The 18,564-nt window shown below is 45.1% G+C and overlaps 1 protein-coding gene across 5 annotated transcripts in view; it reads left to right on the forward strand.

Annotated features, from left to right (window-relative positions):
• The first annotated feature begins 1,393 nt into the window (after nt 1-1,393).
• The window catches only part of KLHL13 (kelch like family member 13), a 38,272-nt gene continuing 21,101 nt past the window's right edge, over nt 1,394-18,564 (forward strand). Inside the window, exons 1-2 of one of the 5 annotated variants that reach the window (XM_034441678.3) lie at nt 1,394-1,624; nt 8,506-8,565. In XM_034441678.3, the coding sequence (XP_034297569.1) occupies nt 8,546-8,565 (20 nt within the window). In that variant the 5' untranslated portion in view covers nt 1,394-1,624; nt 8,506-8,545. Of the gene's footprint in view, nt 1,625-1,848; nt 1,998-8,505; nt 8,566-12,024; nt 12,140-18,564 lie in introns of those variants that run through there. The other 4 variants (XM_034441679.3, XM_034441680.3, XM_034441681.3 and 1 more) reach the window with 4 other exon arrangements.

The following is an 18,564-nucleotide window of genomic DNA, read 5'->3' on the forward strand; positions in this document are numbered from 1 at the left end:
ATCTCTCTATCCTATCATTTACAGTATCTATCTACCTATCCATCTATATCTATCTATCTATCTATCTATCTATCTATCTATCTATCTATCTCTCTATCCTATCATTTACAGTATCTATCTACCTATCCATCTATATCTATCTATCTATCTATCTATCTATCTATCTATCTATCTATCTATCTATCCTATCATCTACAGTATCTATCTACCTATCTATATCTATCTCTATCTATCTCTATCTATCTACCTATCATCTATTATTGTAATTTTCCTTTCCAAAACTCTAATACATAATCAAACAGTGTTATTTTTATAGACGTTGGATTAACAGTTCATATGATTTTACCCCCCCCCCCTCATTTTTCCCATTCTCCAACCATTCATTGGAGGAAAAATAGGGTAGGGTGGGGGGAGAAATGAGAAAGAGGAACAAAGGGGAGAGGGGAGAAAAAATGTTGAAGATCAAAGTACAATCTAGACGAAAGAAAGAATGAGGGAAAATAAATGGTTGAATAAGATAAAAGTTAAAATGTGTGTGAATAGATGTAAATAGTAAGGAAGGATCACTTAGAAGTAGCTGTAGGGAAAAGTGATACGTATATAAATGTGTGTTTGTGTCTTGTTTTTAATGTTTTCAAAATAAAAAACTTAAAAAAAACAGTTCATATGAAATCTACATGATATACATACATATATATATACATAATCTTCAACTTCCTTATAAACATTACCTATTTTTATTTCTGTTATTTTCCTTTTAACTCTTTTCCCTCTTCCTGCTGGCCACCTGACGGCGGAAGCGTCTTCGGACAGCGCCGGCCTTTGAAAGGGAGATTTGCAGCGCCCCCTATAGAGTCGGCAACGACTAGCGGAGTCAAATCCGCGGGGGGGGGGCGGGGGGGGCTTCTTTCCCTTTTAATTTCTAAATTCTGAATCCCGCGATTAGACAGCGTTTGAATTCTCCCCCTGGTTACATTTCATTTGATTTCCCGTCAATTCTCCTCCTCTGGGGGCGTCTTTAGATTCTGCAATTCAATGAAGACTTGGCTGTTCCTAACAAATGGGCTGACTATGATTCTGGGTTTTTATTACTTATTTGGGTTTTAAGGGGATTTTATTGTTGCATGCTTTTTAACTTGTGTTCGCCGCCCTTCGGGAGAATACATTAAATAAATAAATAAATAAATAAATAAATAAATAAATAAATAAATAAATAAATAAATAAATAAATAAATGATAGATAGATAGATATATAGATATATAGATATATAGATAGATAGATAGATAGATAGATAGATAGATAGACAGACAGACTTCGAGGGCAACGTCGGGATTCGAACCCCGAACCCCCCAGTGATGCTCCTCCTCCCTCCCTCCCTTCCTCCTCATTCCTCTTGCGGACCGCGCAGGCGCGGCGCTGCACCGGAGCTCGCCATCTTGGTGACGCAAGGGGGCGGGGCCCTGGCGGAGGGGGCGGGGCTCCCGATTCCGGCCTCGGGAGGACTTTTGAAAAGCTCCCGCAGCCGCCGCCGAGCAGAGGAGCGGCTGGCGGGCGCCCTGCCTTCGGGTCGCGCCACTCCCGGGGGGGGCCTGGGACACGTACCGGCCGACGCGGCGGCTGCAGGTGAGGAGCGGCCGTAGGAGTACCGGGGGGGTATGTGTGTGTGTGTGTGGGGGGGGGGAATCGGCCGCCGTGAGGTAAAAAGGTGGGGGGGGCCGGCGGCGGCTTTGTGCTCCCTCAGTGGCCGCCTGGGGGCGGGATCGCTGGCGCGGGGAGGGAGGAGCCGCACGCGCGCAGCCTCGCTGATTGGCTGCCGGGAGCGCTGCGGCGACACCATTGGCTGGCGAGCGAGCATCGGGCGGGGTCAGAGGGCGATGTGGAGGCAGGGTGCTCGCGCGCCTCTGGCTTCGGCGCCGGGACTACAAAGCCCAGCACTCGCAGCCCAGGCGGGCTTGGCAGTTTAGGACATGTTGTCCCAACTGGCTTAAGGGCCCAGGTAGGGATTCCCCAGGGACTGGGCTTCCTTGGGGAGCGGGGGGTTTGCATTAGGGGGGCTTGCGGCCGTTATAACTGATACCATAAAGGGGGGGGGTCTTCGTGAGGCCTGGGGGTGGGGGAGAGGCACTGCCAGGGGGAGGAGGGACTCTGGTTCCAAGGGACTATGTGGACCATGCTGCTGGGCCGGAGTCTGAGAGCGGCTGAGAGGCAGGAACAGAAAGTTCGCCCCTCCCCCCTCCCCCCCTTCCCAAAATAGGCCTCAGTTTGGAGAGGGGTTTCTCAACTGAGGAGGAAGAGAAGCCCCGCAGCTGAATATGGGAAGTCCTCGACTTATGACCACAATGGAGCCTAAAATTTAGTGAGAAATTTGTTAAGCGGGTTTTGCCCCACTTTATGACTTTTCCCGCCCCGTTTGTTAAGTGAATCGCTTGCAGTTCGTCCATTGGTCACACGGTCGCTAAGCAAATCTGGCTTCCCCACTGACTTGGCTTGCCAGTAGGTCACAAAAGGGGATTGCATGACCCTGGGACGCTATGACCGTCATAAATGCAAGTCGGTTGTTCAGCGTCCAGATGGAAATCTTGTGACCATGGTGGGGGGGATGCTGCAGTGGTTGTAAGTGTGAAAAATGGTCCTAAATCACTTTTTTAGGGCCGTTGTAACTGAATGGTCACTAAATGAACTTGTATGTCGAGGACCACCTGTATTATGGGGGTGAAGCATGCCTGTCCCTTCCCACCAACCCCAAATAAAGTTAAAACGCAACTGAGAAATCCAGTGTGGAAGGTGGTTATTCTCAAACCTCTAGCCAGGTTTAAAAACCTTCTGTGACGGTGCAGCAAAGACAATGAATGTAAATAAACTGATGGTAATTGTAAGCAAACCTCTCAGCTGACTAAAGTCAGTTGCAAAGTTTGTTTAATTTATTTGATCCTTTGGAGAAAGGAAAAAAGGGCTTTGCTATTATTAACGAATGTTACTGCTGCCGTGACTAATTGTCTTACTTTATAATCCGTGCTCTACATTCTGGATTTGGGGTGAGGGGATTATGGCTGGGAGAATGATTTTCAAAAAGCCAGGCTGTGGTTGAATCACATATTTGATAAGAGATTTTTTGGGTTATCCAAAGGTCTGTTTTGTCTGTAAACCTTGGTTGGCTTATAACTGTATCAGGCAGTCCATTCTGGCTTGTTCAGTAAATTAAGGTCAAAACAAACTAACTTTAGCTAATGTGTTAATGGAAACTCGCTTATTCTATTAAACCAAAGTGTGTGTATAACAGAATATACCAGAATTGTGCATAGTAATTAAGCAACAAAAAGTATTAAATGGAGCTGTGGCCCTTTTGCCAAGTTCTGAAAAGTTGCTCAGCCACTTTTTCTCTGCCCCCCTCCCTCTCTCCCTCCCCCCTTTCGGGGGTGGAGATAAAACTTTCTCATTCAATCTGTACTGGGGAATGTAATTCCTTCCTGACATTCATTGCTAGTCTGTTTACCTATGGGAGGGAGGGAGGGGAGAGAGCTGCATTTTGAACTTTCTTTCATGAGAGAAAATCTGGAGTCTTTCAAAGTCGGCTCTGGTGGCTTCTTTTGTGGCAGACTGCTCTGCTAGCCAGGATCGACATCCTTACAGAGTTTTCACACACACACACGCCTACCTTATCACAGATGGGCGCTTCATGCAATCACAAATAAATTAAATAAGGCAAGTAAATAAAATACATACATAGGATAAGTAAGTATAAAAGCAGTTGCCAAAGGCAGATAATGAAATGAACAAATACACACTATCGAAATGAAAACAGAAAAAGAAGATTCTGTTTTGCTAACTCATTATGAGCACCAGGGTCTTCCTGATTTTACATGCTGTCCCACAGAATGTTGCCACAGGGTCTGTTATGTAGGAATCTTGCCAGACAGTAGAAATGCACAGGTGACCTGGAAAATCTACTAGCAAGGGTGTGCTATAAATGCTGCGTACATAGCTGTAATATTGGCGAATCAGAAGTACGTATCTCTGCCCCTTCTCCAGGAGGGCCCAATTGTTCTGAATGGGGGGAGGGATTAAGTATCTCCCTCCTAGGGCTGGCTAAGGGAAAGGCCCCAACTTTGTCAAACTGAAAGCTTTTCTATGACCCACATAAACCAGTTATGTAAGGTCCTAGCAAATACCATCAAAGCATAGGAATTGTGTAAAGGGAACTTCTTAGAGGTAGTGGACACCAGCACCACAAGTGGGCTTTTAACATTTAAGAGGAAAGAGGAGGCTTGTGGTTCATTACAGATGATGACGGTATTGTCTTATGATTGCTCAGTATATTTGGTAGATTCCATAGTGCAGTAATTTCTTAGAATCACCCTTCCTTCTCCTCCTCCTCCCCCTTTTGAAGCAGAAGACTTGTGCAATTAAAAGACTCTTTCTTTTTTGGAAGAGGTAAATTGTTTTTTTTCTGGTGGAATTGCACTGCCAGTTTCTGAGTGGGCACAGGTGTTTGGGGCCCAGGAGGAAGACTCAAATACAGGTCTTTTTTGGCATCCCAGCAACACAGAGCATTTCTGCTAGAGCTGATGCTTGCTGGCTTGTAGATCTTCCACAGCCAGAAATCAGAGCTGGAGTGCTCAATTTTCTCCTAAATCATCACTAATTTGGCTTCCCTTCTTTCATTTATTAGTGGAGATTTTTTCCCCCACCTATCCATCCCCCCCCCAAGAGATCCATACAGATATTTGCTTTGAAGACACATGGAGCAATTTGATGAGCTATGAGGGTGATTTTTATCGACACAGCAAGTTCTGGGTACAAAGACCTAATACCACTTGAAGGGAGTTGGAGGAAATGCGATCTAAAGTGCTAGTGTGAAGTGATCCTAGAATGTAATAGTGGGAAGGGAACAGCTACTCCAACCTCTGCCCAGCACAGCTGATAAGGTGACAGAATCTGGATGAGTTTTCTGGTCTGGTCTGGGCGGTCAGTGCTGCGCTGGGCCACTCTTGGGCATCCAGCTGTAAGATCCTTGCACAGATAATTGTGCCTTGTACCATCAGGGAGAGGTTCTGCACATTGTACAGCCAGCTCTCGCATCCTGGTGTTTCAGAGGTACCACACTGGGAGCAAAGGCCAGCAGAGTGGCGCTCGGAGGTTCCGAAGGTGGCAGCAGAGAATTCCTTTCGTCCTGTCTTGCTGGCATCCTTCACTGCTTGCTACATGCGGCTCCTTTGAGGTGCAGGAGGCCATCTATATTGTTCCTTTTAAAATGAGGGATGGTAAATTGGCGGGCATCCCCTTACAAGCACTAAGCACGCTTGGAGGAATGAGTTACAGCCTGAAATAAGGGGCTAGCAGTTTCTTGTGGATTTCAGTGGAGACTCACATCTCTTGCGCTGTTGTTTTTGGTGCGTTTATTGCCGTCATGTGTAGGGCAGGATTGGGAATGAGAAGGCGAGGTGCCCAAAAGATGAAATATGGGGCTTAAGCCCCGTTTTGTGATTCTGTGAGTTCTGCCTCTCTTTTCTTCCTGAACCCCTTGCAGGGTCAAATCATTTCTCTTTCAAAAGCTGCTTGACTGGGAAAACATAACCAGTGTATATACATAATGCATACTGCTGTGCAGTATTTTAGGATTGCATGTCTGGATGCCTAGCCAGCTTGTTCAGTCCTTATTTTGGAAGTACGTATATGGAAGCATTGTTTATGGTAGAGTCTATTCCTCAGGGGTCTTTCCTGCAAAATCTGTTACCTTTTGCAAGACAGCTATGTTTTTAGCTGCAATAGATTTCTCTGGATAGTTTCCTCCCCTGTATGCAGTGCTTCCAGCACTAAAGGGGTGTCTTTAATTGGCACACAGGCCGGCTTCTGTTGCTGTGAGGCAGCTTGGGAGCTGGGCTTGTAACACAGCCCATAAACAGTTAGGGAAAAGGTAGAATTATGTTTGGAGCTGGAAATGTTTGTTTGGGGCCAAGGGGAGGATTTCCTCTCTAGCCAAATAACTAGTCAGTATTGGAGGCAGTGAGTGGGTATTAGTGTTGTACCTGAGCAAAGAAAAGCTGGCTGTTGGTTGGCATTAAGCTGTGCATCTGGCAATAGTAAAACATCGTTACTCCAAAGCCTGTAATAATAATCTTCTCTCTTGGCCTGAAGCTAGCTAGACTTGGGTAAAATCCTGTGCTCGTCTTTCTCTCTTCCTCTGTGGATCTTTTCCTAGTAGAAAAGATGATCTTTTGTGCCTGGACTCAGTCTAATACCTGATTTTGCAGATGGTGTGTTCTTGGGCGCTTATTAAGATGCTTGCAAGTTCGGAGCTCAAAAATCTAAATTACGCCAGCCTGTTCTGATTAGAAGGAACAATTGCAGCCAAACTATAAAGGACCCATTCCTGTCCTGATTGCAAGAAGAGCAGCCTTTGTTGTGAGAAATTAATGAATCAGCCACATGTTTGCATTTTTAAAATACTGCTCTGTGTGTGTGTGTGTGTGTGTCTGTCTGTCTTTAGGCCATAATCTGGTAGCCTACTGATTCTTTAGAAAGCCATTGAGTATTCTTTAATGATCAGCAAATATGCATCACTCCTCTTCAGTTTTCTGGAGGGTAGAGTATTTGAGAGGGAAAGAGGGCAGAGCCTTGGTGGTGCAGCGGACTAAATGCTGTTATGTAGCACTTAGCTGCCAGCTGCCTGCAATTAGTGCGAGTTCAAATCTCACCAGGCTCAAGGTTGACTCATCCTTCCATCCTTCCGAGGTAGGTAAATTGAGGACCCGGATTGTGGGGGCAATAAGCTGACTTTGTAGACACACCGCTTATGGGGGGGCCAAAAGCCCTAATAAGCAGGTATATACAAAAGAATGAAGGCTATTGCTATAAGTGCATTGTAAGCCGCCCTGAGTCTTCGGAGAAGGGCGGCATATGAATTGAACTAATAAATAAATAAGTGTCACCATCAGACTGTCCCTTTACTTTTTGGGAACGATGGAAGCCCAGAGCTAGAACACTGTTGGCAAACAAGGACAGCCGACTTTCACAAAACTGGACCATCCAAGGCTGCCCTGGAGTCTTTCCCCCCCCTATTATTTGTTTCTAGTATCCCATTCTGTATAGATTAACTGTATTAAAAGGCACACCGTCACTTAGGCAAATGGAGGGTGTTTTGGCAGATCCAATGAGATTGTAGAGGCTGACATGCTGTTCATTAGAGTGCCTGCAGCTAACTTGTTTCAGGAAGAAGTGCTTGTGAAATAATTGAAATGGCTGGCTAGGGATTAAGTTATCAAGCTAAAACTGTCCAGACCTGTTTTCTTTTGCCTTCACACTTTTGACTGTAAAAACTTGCTGTGCATGGAAGAGTTTGTTTCAGTTTTAGGATGACGCGGTTGGTGTCCTGACGAGTGGGGCTGTTTGGGGAGTTTTACCAAAGCCCTTCTTCACACACAGAAACCCATCAAGCTGCCTAGAGTGGCTCTCTGTGCATCCAAAATTGGTGGAACATTTGTGAAACGTGCCATTCATCCCGTAGTTAACGGCTCAACTGATCCCTTAAAAGGAAGATCCAGATTCATTCTTTGGCTGGAAAATATCCCAAGAATATTTTCAAGAAACCTTTCAATTACCCAGAAGGATTGTCTTAGAGGAAGCTGTGCCCGCAACTCAGCTACCATGTTCAGTATCTGTGCCGGTTAGTGTGATCCAAGACAACCAAGAGGGTTTTAGATGGGAAAAACGGATTTTGAACTCTTTTGGTTTCTACCAATGGAGATATCGTCTCTGGATTTTCTCTCCTTCTCTGCGTTTTGGGGGCTTTCTAGTCAATCTGGATTCTTGACGACTACACTGGCAAATCCATGGAGATTCGTTGGCAACTTTTGGGGAAATGACTTGCCGTTGCCATCTTCTAGGGCTTAAGAGAACGTGACTGGTCAAGGCAGAATTAGAACTTGTGATCTCCCAACTTCTAGTCAGCTGCCTTCAACCACAGTGCTAGACTGGCTTTCTTTCATTTCTTAATCTCTTAATTGATGGTGTAGCAGAAGTAGCTTTGAAAAGATCACTGTGATAAAGCAGCTCCTTTAGTTCAGACCCCAGTGACACTTGCATAGACCCTTCTGGGTACAGATTTATTTGGACTTGGGTTAAAATGTAGAAGGGGATCCCATATCAATCTGCTCAAAGGGAAGAAGCTCCATGTGACAGAAAGGGAAGGGGAAGGGCTTATTGGCCCCAGTTCTGGGGCAGAGCAGTCTGATTCCAAAGACCTTGAACTACCTACAACTTCCCACTTGGGTTGGCTGGTGGCCATTACATTCCTGCTGGCCCCAATCTCGTGTAATACTCCAGCCTCCCCCGAGAGATGCCTCCCCAGTGTGCTACTGGAGACGCCTAGGAGTTGAGGTTGGGCGCTCCTGGAGGATGGCAGATTCAGAAAAGCCAAGAGAGGGCTCAAGGCAGTTTTCCAAAGAAAGCCATTAATGAGAGTTTCTATTTCTTGGTTTGTTTTTTTTCTTCTCTTCAACTTGCAGGTGCGCAGAGAGCTGGGAAGGCATTATATATTTGTCAAAGATGATGTGGAGAGACAGTCTGTGAGTAACCATTTGAGTATTACATAAAACGGTGACAGTGTGAAACTGAAGTGCTTGGCTTTATCCTTCCACTGCTAAGAAATCGCATGCATGGATTTTATTTATTTACAAAATTTATGTGCTGCCTGCTCTCAACCGCTTTAAGCTAATGGCAGAGCGAGCCTGGATTTGATTATATAAAACAGTAGGCTTTAATTCTGCCTGTCTCATTCTAGGGTAATTCGTTTTAAGGTGAAGATGGGACCTTTTGATGTTAGATTCATTTTATATAATGCTACGCAGCAAACTGCTCAACCCTGTTCAAAATACCCCGAATAATAACAATGCATTTCATTCCATATCAGCACATTAGTAAGAAATATTCAGCTACAAAACATTTCAGCAGAGTTTTGGGTGAACTCGAGGAGAAGGTCAGCAGAAGATTTTTAAAGTTTAGCATTGAAGGTATTCAATTAAGTGTTCCTCCAGGGTAATTTTCTCAGCACAAATGCGTGCTCAGCACAGCAGTACTGACCCCACGGCTTGTCTTGTGTATCTTTGCTGCTTTTAATGACACATAATATGGTTTTGTATTTTTATTGCCTATTTTTACCATCCACAATACCCTCCTTTGGTAACAGCTGTTCGGGGCGACTTTCGGTAACAAAGCAACCATTGGAATTTAGTAACATGCACTGATAACTGTAAAAAAATCTCTTAAGTGCTCTCTGAGCTTGGTTGTTTGCTCACAGACATTTTATTACCCAACTAAGGAACATCATCAGTGTGAGGGTGTGTGGGGTTTGTCCCATGTTTATATACAGTCCCTTGCTCCACCAGTATATTTTTTCTCCTTAGTGGTTCCTTGATTAGGATATTGTTTACTGTTTGATAGTTTGTCTGGTGTTAATCCCTGCTTATCTGGGTGTTGGCTGCTGGAGGGGATGTCTTCTGGTCTTAAACAGGGAAGCAAACCCGACATTCACTAGCACTCATGATTTCCCTATAGCTTATGTAATAAAACATCTGCAAGCAAACAGCTCAGCTCAGACGGCAGCGAGGACTTCGCAGTTCAACTCCGAGCTCCAGATAGTCCCTTTTCTTTAGACTCTTGGAGTGAAGCCAACAGTAGTTCTGAAGATGAAAGAAAAGCAGCAGGCAGATAAAGGCATTTGAGAATGACTGCACTTAGAAAATCTTTTATCATTCCAGTACATCTTGCACTTCACAAAATATAACCACAGCCAGCCCGGAGGCAAATCCCATTGAACTCAGTGGGACTTCCTCTGAAGAGACGTGCCGTGGTTTGTTCAGTAAATAAACGGCTCTCTGCGACACAGTCCCCTCTTATGTGCGTTCCTCCTCGCTGAATTGCTTTTCCTTCACATCAGACGGATTGTTTGGGGGATTGATTATGTCATTCCTAAGTTTTGGCAATGAAATGAGTGAAATTTTTGCCCAGTGAACTTGCCCCGGTAAGGTCTGTGGCTGAGACACGTGGAAGAACCTCTTCCTGTAAGAGGGCAGATCTCTCTCCTGTTTAAGCAATGAAATAATCCTGTTTTAGCTCAGCCCTGGAAATGTTGTGGCAGACTAAATGCAAATTGCTCTGCAGCAGCTGGGTTTGTCAAGAGCAATTTGGAGATTAGAAGTTCCAGGGGGAGGAGAGAAGAGAGGAGGAGGAGGAGAGGGCAGCCTTGTTCTCCTTCCTTTGTTCTCAAAAGCTTCTGAATATTCGCTGTTGCCGGAAGCATTCCCTTACTTTACACACTCCATGGCTGATGGAGTTGCCCTGGAAGGGCATTCATGGCAGACCTTGAAGGGCTTTGTTTTATAAACAGGCAGCAAGCACAAAAAGCAGGAGCTTTATGTCCAATTTCTGCTTTCTGTCTTTATACCTTGTCTTCTAACAATTGAAGGTGTGCTTCCTCCAGTATTACCTCCGCTGAACTCCTTAAATTTGTAATCCTATTCGTAAAGGGTGGGGCTGTGTTATTACAGATCTCTTTTTCCCTTTGCTGTGTGTGTGTGTGTGTGTGTGTGAAGGTGTTTTTTTTAAAAAAAAACAAAACAATTTGCAAACTGGTGGCTGTACCTTGGTGCCATTTTGCATGAAGCTTCAAATAATACCGAAATGCATTGTTTTGCCCTTGCTGGGTAAGAGCACTTTGCAAAATGAGGTGGCATATATTTATCCTGGGTGCTGCTTATGGTCGGAAGAATTGCATGTGGTTTTATGATGGGATGTGCCAAATTTGGCTTCCCCCTCCTTAGCTGACCGGTTCAGATGTCGGTGCAACCTGCATCCAGGGTTCTATGCATCCGTTTGCTTAGTTATCATTTTCTTCCCTGCCTGGAGGTCAGCCTTGGATGGAAGAGTCATTGATCACATGTGATCCTTCTAAGTGAATCTGCTGCCTCCTGAAGCTTTTTGGGTAGCATAGATTATCACACAATAGTGAATTAAAGGGTCCCGTCCCCCCCATTAAGAATGTTTTATATAAAAGAAAAGCAGGTCAAGGGGCGGAAAAGGAATGTTTTGCCCTTGTTTAGAGCTACATTTTCTACTCTCTGTCTCTGCCTTTTGGCGATCTGATCTCTGCCAACTGAAAAGAGGCCACCATTTCTGGTGCTTCTCCTGCAGTTTGTACTGGCCAGCAAAGGCCTTTTCTCTAAGCGTGCCTTCTTTTGGAACGAGAAGGGAAGATGGAGAGGCAGTGACACCCTCATCCTCCCTCCCTCTTTGAAATTCAGATCCACTCACTAATCAAATTACAGCAGCCAGCTATGAAAAGCGGCTTCAGTTCTGCATGGACTGCCTCCCAATTGCTGGTGGATAAAAGTGGGGTTCTTGGGTTTGGTGCAGAGTGCCTAGCCAAAGGGATGCATCCTGGCTGGATAGTAGCCATCCTAAAGAATAAATGTGCTAGCTAGAGGGTCTCTGTTCACAATGCTTTTCAAAAAACAAAAGCTGGCAACCATCCCAGGGGTCACCGCAGGAGAACTGGGAGTCTAAGCAATGCTCCTTAAGCTGCTTTGTCATGTGGAAGTTCAACGCTGGCCAGAAAACTCTTCAGGGATGACAGTTTTTCTGCTAAGTGGCTCCCCACCCCCCACCTCCCCAGGGAGATCTGTTCTTGGAAATCCGTTCATGTGCAGGGCTCCCATAATGCAGAGGGAAGCCTTTGCCCTTTTTAGTGGCCGGAGCTCATGCGAGCATGTCAGAAGGAGGAGGAGGAGCAGAGAAGGAGACACAATCATGGCTTCCCAGCACCCTAGTGAATAGGGCATCTTCTGCCCTGCGCCTCCTTGTCCAGAAACAAAGGCCTCATTTTTCCATCACAGAGGAGAGGAGGTGACTGGCTCCGCCGCTGAATTGTTATCCTCTTCCAATCAGCTCCGCTTGCTCATGTGACTGGTTAAAATGCGGTGGTGCTTTGGGGTACCAGGCTTCCTTTCTTTTTTTTCCTTCTTTTTTTTTTTTTTTAAAAGGGAAAGCTTTAAAGTCTTCCTTTGATTAAGAGGGGAGTCATAACATTGACAGCATGGATCATTCTGTTCTCAGACGGGACAGGCCCCCAGTGCTTCATGACAGGTACGTGTTCCCCCCCACCCCCGCCCCCCCAAATTTGCTTTTCAAGCTTTCCTGCCCTTGTTGGAGGGCCAATTGACTTTCCTTCCAGAACAAATAAGTTGAGTTATTTCCCCTTTAGCTAGAATAAATGTGGCAGAAGAATTTGGCTACTCGCTGATCAGGCTGTTGGACTCCATAGCTGAAATCTGGAGGTTTAGGCCTGATGTGACCTTAATGCAACTGGACTAAATAGAAATCAGTCCATGGGTTTGGTTGATCTTAAAGGCATGTGATTCCAGAAAGGCTGGCATTTGTCTGCCACCCTCTAGCAGAGGGAGAGACCTAAAATACACTTTCGGCTGAAATATAGGATGGCGTTTTGTATGCCAACCAGCACCGAGCCAGTCACTGGCACGTTTGATCCCTAATCATCTGTGATTTTCTTGCCAAATCAATTATACTTGGTGTGATGTTTGTTAAAGCCTGGTCTTGAAAGGGGAGGTGAAATGCGGTAAGCCGACGAGGGGCTCCCGAGTGTGAGAACCAAGGCACATGCTTGTGATTTATATAGGTCACCGGAGGCTGAAGGCTGTCCGTCTATCCCTTTTGGCCTTTTTCGGCTGTGTTGCCATAGTACTTAATATCAGTAATTTTGGCAGCCTTGTTGGGAAAGGTTCCACTTTCTCTCTCCCTTGATTGCAGTTTGATTGTCTTTGTTGAAAATACAGCTCTTATTTGCCAATTATTTCAACTTAGAATGTCACTGGAATTGCAGCTGCCTCCCGATTATAAAATGGTTAAAGTCCTCTAAATGGCCTCATTTGTTCTAATCATAGCCTGCAGAGGCCCACGTGGCTTAACTCCCTGCTCTGTTCTTTGGCCCCTGCCTCTAAAATCGGAGCCTCTAGTCAAGTGGCCATAAAGCTGCTTCCGTGTAAAAATGCAAGAATTTTAAAAGAGGTTTTCTTAACAAAGGAGCATGAAGTCAGAACTGGAGTGACCCAATTAAGCTGATCCAGTTGTACCTTTGAATACTGTTTTCTCCGCAAAGCTGAAATCTGTCCATTATTTGCACCGATGGGAGCGTGCACTCATGGGACCTTCCTGCATTGGTGGCAGGGGCAGTCCTACCACGAAAGCCACAGAGATTGTTCATTCCTCACATCTCTGGACACAATGCCGGTTAAACTTTCTAACATTGTGGTGGTGGTGGGCATAAAATCAGCCAAGAGACAATGTGTGAATTAGTTTCAAAGCATCATCAGTATAAACGTCCCTCCAAACCCCATGTTTTACCATGAATCTCTCTTTAATCCAGTGCTTCTGAACTCAGCAACTTTTAAGATGAGTGGACTTCAACTCCCAGAATTCCCCAGCCAGCCATGTCTTGGGCCTTCTTCCTTCTTTGATTTCAATGTAGGACAGTTGTGGCTTCCTTGTGGTTATCTGTGCAGCTAATCAGGTTAAGGTGTTCCCAGTTAAGGTTTAATAAGAAATTGGGATTTATTTCTCCTACTTATTAGATTTGCAGCACTCCTTGTTTCTATGCATAGCTTATCCTCCTTGAATTTTCTCCCTCCCATTGAAGTCTCTTGTCCTGGAAAGAAGAGAGTGGGCCATGTGTCCTAGCCAGCTTTCAGGGTTGTGGAGGAACTTGAATTTTGAATCTTTAAATTAACCAAGATGAATTGCAAAGGTTGGCCACTGGGCTAGGCGGAAGCCGTATGGGTCCAGTGCTTCTTTGCAGGTTGTTACACTAGACCACCTGTGTTTCTTGACCGTGGCATGTTTAAGACGGGTAGTCTTCAACTCCCAGAAATCCCCAGTTACCCATGCTGGGCGGGAAATGGCGGGAGTTGAAGTTCATCTTTATAATAAACTTGCCAAGGTTGAGAAATACAGCATTAGGCCGGGATAATTGAGTGTGAATTGGCCAATAGGACATTAAACTTAACCATGGTCTCTGTTTCAATTGAACCCTCAAGTCCAGAAGTTAATTTCAGTCTCCCTGTTGAAAATAACTTTCCAGAGGAGGTGCATCGTTCCTAATCTTGTGTGTAGTAAGGGAAAACGTTGGAAGCTTTCCTTGGTTTGTTTGGAAAATCAACCACTTTGAAGACGCTGAAGATTACAAGACAATAGATAAAAAGTGGGAACAGATCCCTGCAAAACAAAACAAAACAAAACAAAACATAAGCTGGTTGGAAAAGAGAGTTTATCCCTCTGCACTGCTAGGAATGCAAATATTAAGAAGGCTAAAGCTCTTATCCCCAGAAAGACCGGGGGAAAAGGCAGAGGAAGGAATCCGGGCTCTTTTGCAGCTCCAACTCCAGTCGGTGGTTGACAAGAACTGAAACCACTTTGCATTTGGTCTTTTCTTTGTCCCACTGGAGATTTGGAAACCCTCTTACAGGAGCCCGTGCTGTGGCAAGGGCCTTATTCTCTGTTGCCCTGTTGATTTCATAAAGTATTTATATCCCATCACTTCACTGCAGGCGGTCTGGGCACAGTTCTTAGAAATGTTTGAGTGACAAATGTTTAAACGGCCAAAATTAAATCTGAGGTGCGGTGAATAGATTGAATCCAAGCCAGTTTGCTGCAAGCTGAACCACACGGTAGCACACGCACGCGGGCACGCTCTTTGGGGAGAAGATTGGACCTTCTTGTCTAGATTTTTAATTGGAAGGTCTCTGTCTGGGTTGATATTTTTGCTAAATTGGAGTTTGCATTGCCCTGGTTTGTTGAACCAGCCACAATTAGTTCACAATATGTGGTGTTCTCTCTCCCCACCCAGCTCTGAAAGACGGGTGCATATAAATGTAGCTGCCTTGGAGGCTTCCAGATGTCATTTTTCCTCTCTTCTTTCTTCTTTATTTATTTATCAAGTTTGGGTACCACCCATCTCGCTCTGAGAGAGACGCTGCTTCCTGGCTGTTGCTGCCATCTGCTCTGTGGTTGGGTTATTTTTAAGTTGTTGACACTTTTATTGACCATAGTTTAAGAAGCGGAATTAAACTACTTTGGGAGGAATTGCTCTTTCTCTCTTGGGAGGGGGCTCCCTGCAAGCTTGAAACTTTCTAGGAAACTGAGGGATTTAAGCTCATTGGCGGCTGGCTTGTTTTAGCCTAAGGATTTGAAAAGCAAGGGGCGAACTCTTTAGAACACTTCTGACGTACCGTTTACTAGCGTTGTACAATCGATGCTTAGTATTACATGGATAAAAGATACCAAACGAAGTACATTGAGTTGTTTTCATAATAATAAAAAGGATACTTGGAGCTTAGTTACAAAGTTTGTTCTTCTGCATCCGCCACTATTTGATTGTTTATAAACATTAAAAAAAAAAAACTTCCCTGTAAACAGCACAGATAAATATTTCATTTTTGACTCGCCCCTTCTCGGTTTTTCACTGGTTTGCATTATCTGTTGGGGGTAATTTACTTCCGGCTCATTTGATTACTGCATTAGCATTTAATACATGGAAACACCGGTCTGTCGAAATAAAGTTTATGGTTAGCAGGTTTGAAGGTTCTCTGAAACTGAGTAAAACACTGAAAGTACCTGCTGCTCTCTTCCACGGGGGTCCCTGGAAAAGAGGTTCTGAACGCTTCCCCAAATAATTGGGGAGAAAAGGAGGGCGAAGAAAGAGCTTAATCCAGGCGCCCCGTCTTGCTTTTCTCCTCCTGGCCCTGGCCCAGCTGCTGCCTCTTGCAGGCTGCCTGTGAAAAGGGAGCCCGAAACTTCCGTTTTAAGTTCCTTCTGTTAATCTCTTCATATCATCGCCAGAAGGTGGCATGACTGATTCTGAACAAGCATTACCTCACTTCTAAGTCTTTCAAAAACTTCATTGTGTAATAAACGTTGCCCCCGTGGGTGTTGCAGGGCTCCTGGCTGACATGCAGAGAGCAGCCAGATTGATGAGTTTTAATTCAAGTTGCCGTGTTATTAATTAGTGCTCAGCGTGTAGCCTTCAAGGGAACTACAGCCACAGAAGGGGGGGGGAAGTAAGCAGTGGGATACCCCAAGGTTCTGTTTGGGGCCCAGGACTCTTCAATATCTTCATAGACGATCTATTCTAGGCAAAGGGAGAGGAGGGGAACTTTGCAGACAACACTAAGCTGGCAGGAATAGCCAACACCCCAGAAGACAAGCTCAAGATCCAGAGGGATCGTGACAGGCTTGAACACTGGGCCCTGTCTAACAAAATGAAATTCAGGGTAGAGAAAAGTAATGTTTTATTTAGGCAAGAAAAACCAACTGAATGAAGAGGTGCAAGCTAGGCGAAACCTGGCTTAGTGCCAGTAACTGTGAGGGAGATCTTGGCATCCTAGTGGACAATCGCTTAAACATGAGCCAATGGTGTGTGGCAGCAGCCAAAAAAGCCAATGCACTCCCAGGCTGCATTAATAGAAGGATAGAATCAAGATCACATGAGGTTCTAATACTGCTTTACGAAGCCTTACTAAGACCACCTTGGAATGCTGCATCCAGTTCTGGTCAACACAATATAAGAAAGATGTTGAGACATTGGAAAAAGTGCAGAGGAGAGCAGCAAGAAGATTAGGGGGCAGGAGGCTAAAACATATGAAGAAAAGTTCCAGGAATTGGATATGTATAATCTAATGAAAAGAAGGATTAGAGGAGATCTGATAGCAGAGTTCCAATATTTGATTTTCCTAAGCACCAAAAGGCCAGACAAGAAACGATGGAAACTGATCAAGGAGAGAAGTAACTTAAAACCAAGGAGAAATTTCCTAACACTTAAAGCAATCTACCAATGGAAGAGTTTGCCTCCAGAGGTTGTGGGCGCTGTAGCACTGGAGGCTTTCAAAAAGAAACAGGGCAACCATTTATTTGAAATGAAAGGCACCCCTTTCTTTTGGAGTTCTGGGGTCCCTAATGGCAAATGGTGGCTTTAGTAAAGTGTTGATTATAATGGACTCTCAGATTGTTGTCAACTCTTAGCAACCTCCTAGAGCAGGGATCTCCAGCCTTGGCAACTTGTGGACTCCCAGAATTCCTCCCAGAATTCCAGCAAAGCTGGCTGAGGAACTCGGGGAGTTGAAGTCCACAAGTCTTAAAGTTGCCAAGGCTGGAGACCCCTATCCTAGAGAGATTCTCTGTGGGATGATCTATCCCTGACCTGGTCCTTCAGGTCCCCCAAAGGTGCACCCATCACCCCCTTGCCTGAGTCCCTTCCCCTTGCTGCTGGTCATCCTCTTTCCTTTCGCTCCTGCAGTCAGTTCTCTGTGTGTGGCAGAAGAGGATGTGGTGCCATGTAGGAAATGCAATGCACCGCCTGTTCCAATCACTTCCCAGAGCAAGATGAGCCAGCAGCTGTCTGAACTGAGGCATGTCGTGTTCGCCTTTCTATTTAGAGCTGTAGAATGGAGAGATAAGGGGAGGCCATTTAGATTGTCCTCCTCCAGAAGACAGGATCCAGCGGTGTTTCCTTCACCCGTACTCTGTGAATGGCTGTTTTTCTGGGGTAGAACTCACCACCCCGAACTGTAATGTGCTTGCGTTGGGTCTTGCCTTCTTTCTAAGGACTTCCAGTGATCTCCCCCTCGAAACAAAAAAGTCCAAAATATTTTGATAAATCATTTTAGATAGCTGGGACCAAACATGCACGGCGTTTCTTCAGTTACCACATTTGGCTAATTGTCTGGCAAAATAATTTGAATGGCTCGGAGGACTGAGCCAGATGTCCTACCAAATTATCTCCAATAGTCCAAACACAAGAAATCGTCTTCAGCTCTCGATCCTCCCCAGTTGAATGTTAGTCTTGTATGCTTCTTTCTTCCTGAACAATACAGTTGAGAAACTGCTGTTCCAGAAATGCTTGATCAATGTGTTTCCTTGATTACTTCTAGAACAGCGAGAAAGATGACCGGCCTTCTTCCATCCTTGGTGGTTGTCAACAAAGGTTGTTGATCTTTGGTTCTGAAATCGCTTTCTTCCAAACCTCTGTTCAAACCACTTTGCTGCACAGATTGCTTCAGTGGTAGTTTTCGAAAGTTAACGTTCATTTAGAGCGGTAAGACCCAGGATGCTCTTGTGGCTCAGATTGAAGGATTTGGCAGCTGTTTGAGCCTATAGCAGTTGAGACTCGTGAAAAGAAAAGACACCCTTGGCATCAAGCTTGGTTCCAGCTGGGCTACTTGGGCACATCCAAGCCAGTTGGGCGTTGCCTCCTCCTTCTGTCTGCTCAGGAGCTTCTGAGACCAGAAGAAACTCAACTTGAGGGCTCTAAGCCACACTTTCAAGGATTCAGAGCTGATAAAGGGGAGCCTCCGTCTGCTTGGTTGGGCAATGCGGACCCAAATTGAGGACCCAAATTGTTGGAGGGACAAGATGCTGACTCTGTAAACCCCTTCGAGAGGGCTGTAAAGCAGTATATAAGTCTTGGGGCTATTGCTGTTATCTGGGTCTCCCCAGCCTTTTCT

The sequence above is a fragment of the Pantherophis guttatus genome, chromosome 12 (genome assembly GCF_059756535.1).
Source record: "Pantherophis guttatus breed Tessera chromosome 12, ASM5975653v1, whole genome shotgun sequence".
Classification (NCBI taxonomy): Eukaryota; Metazoa; Chordata; class Lepidosauria; order Squamata; family Colubridae; genus Pantherophis; species Pantherophis guttatus.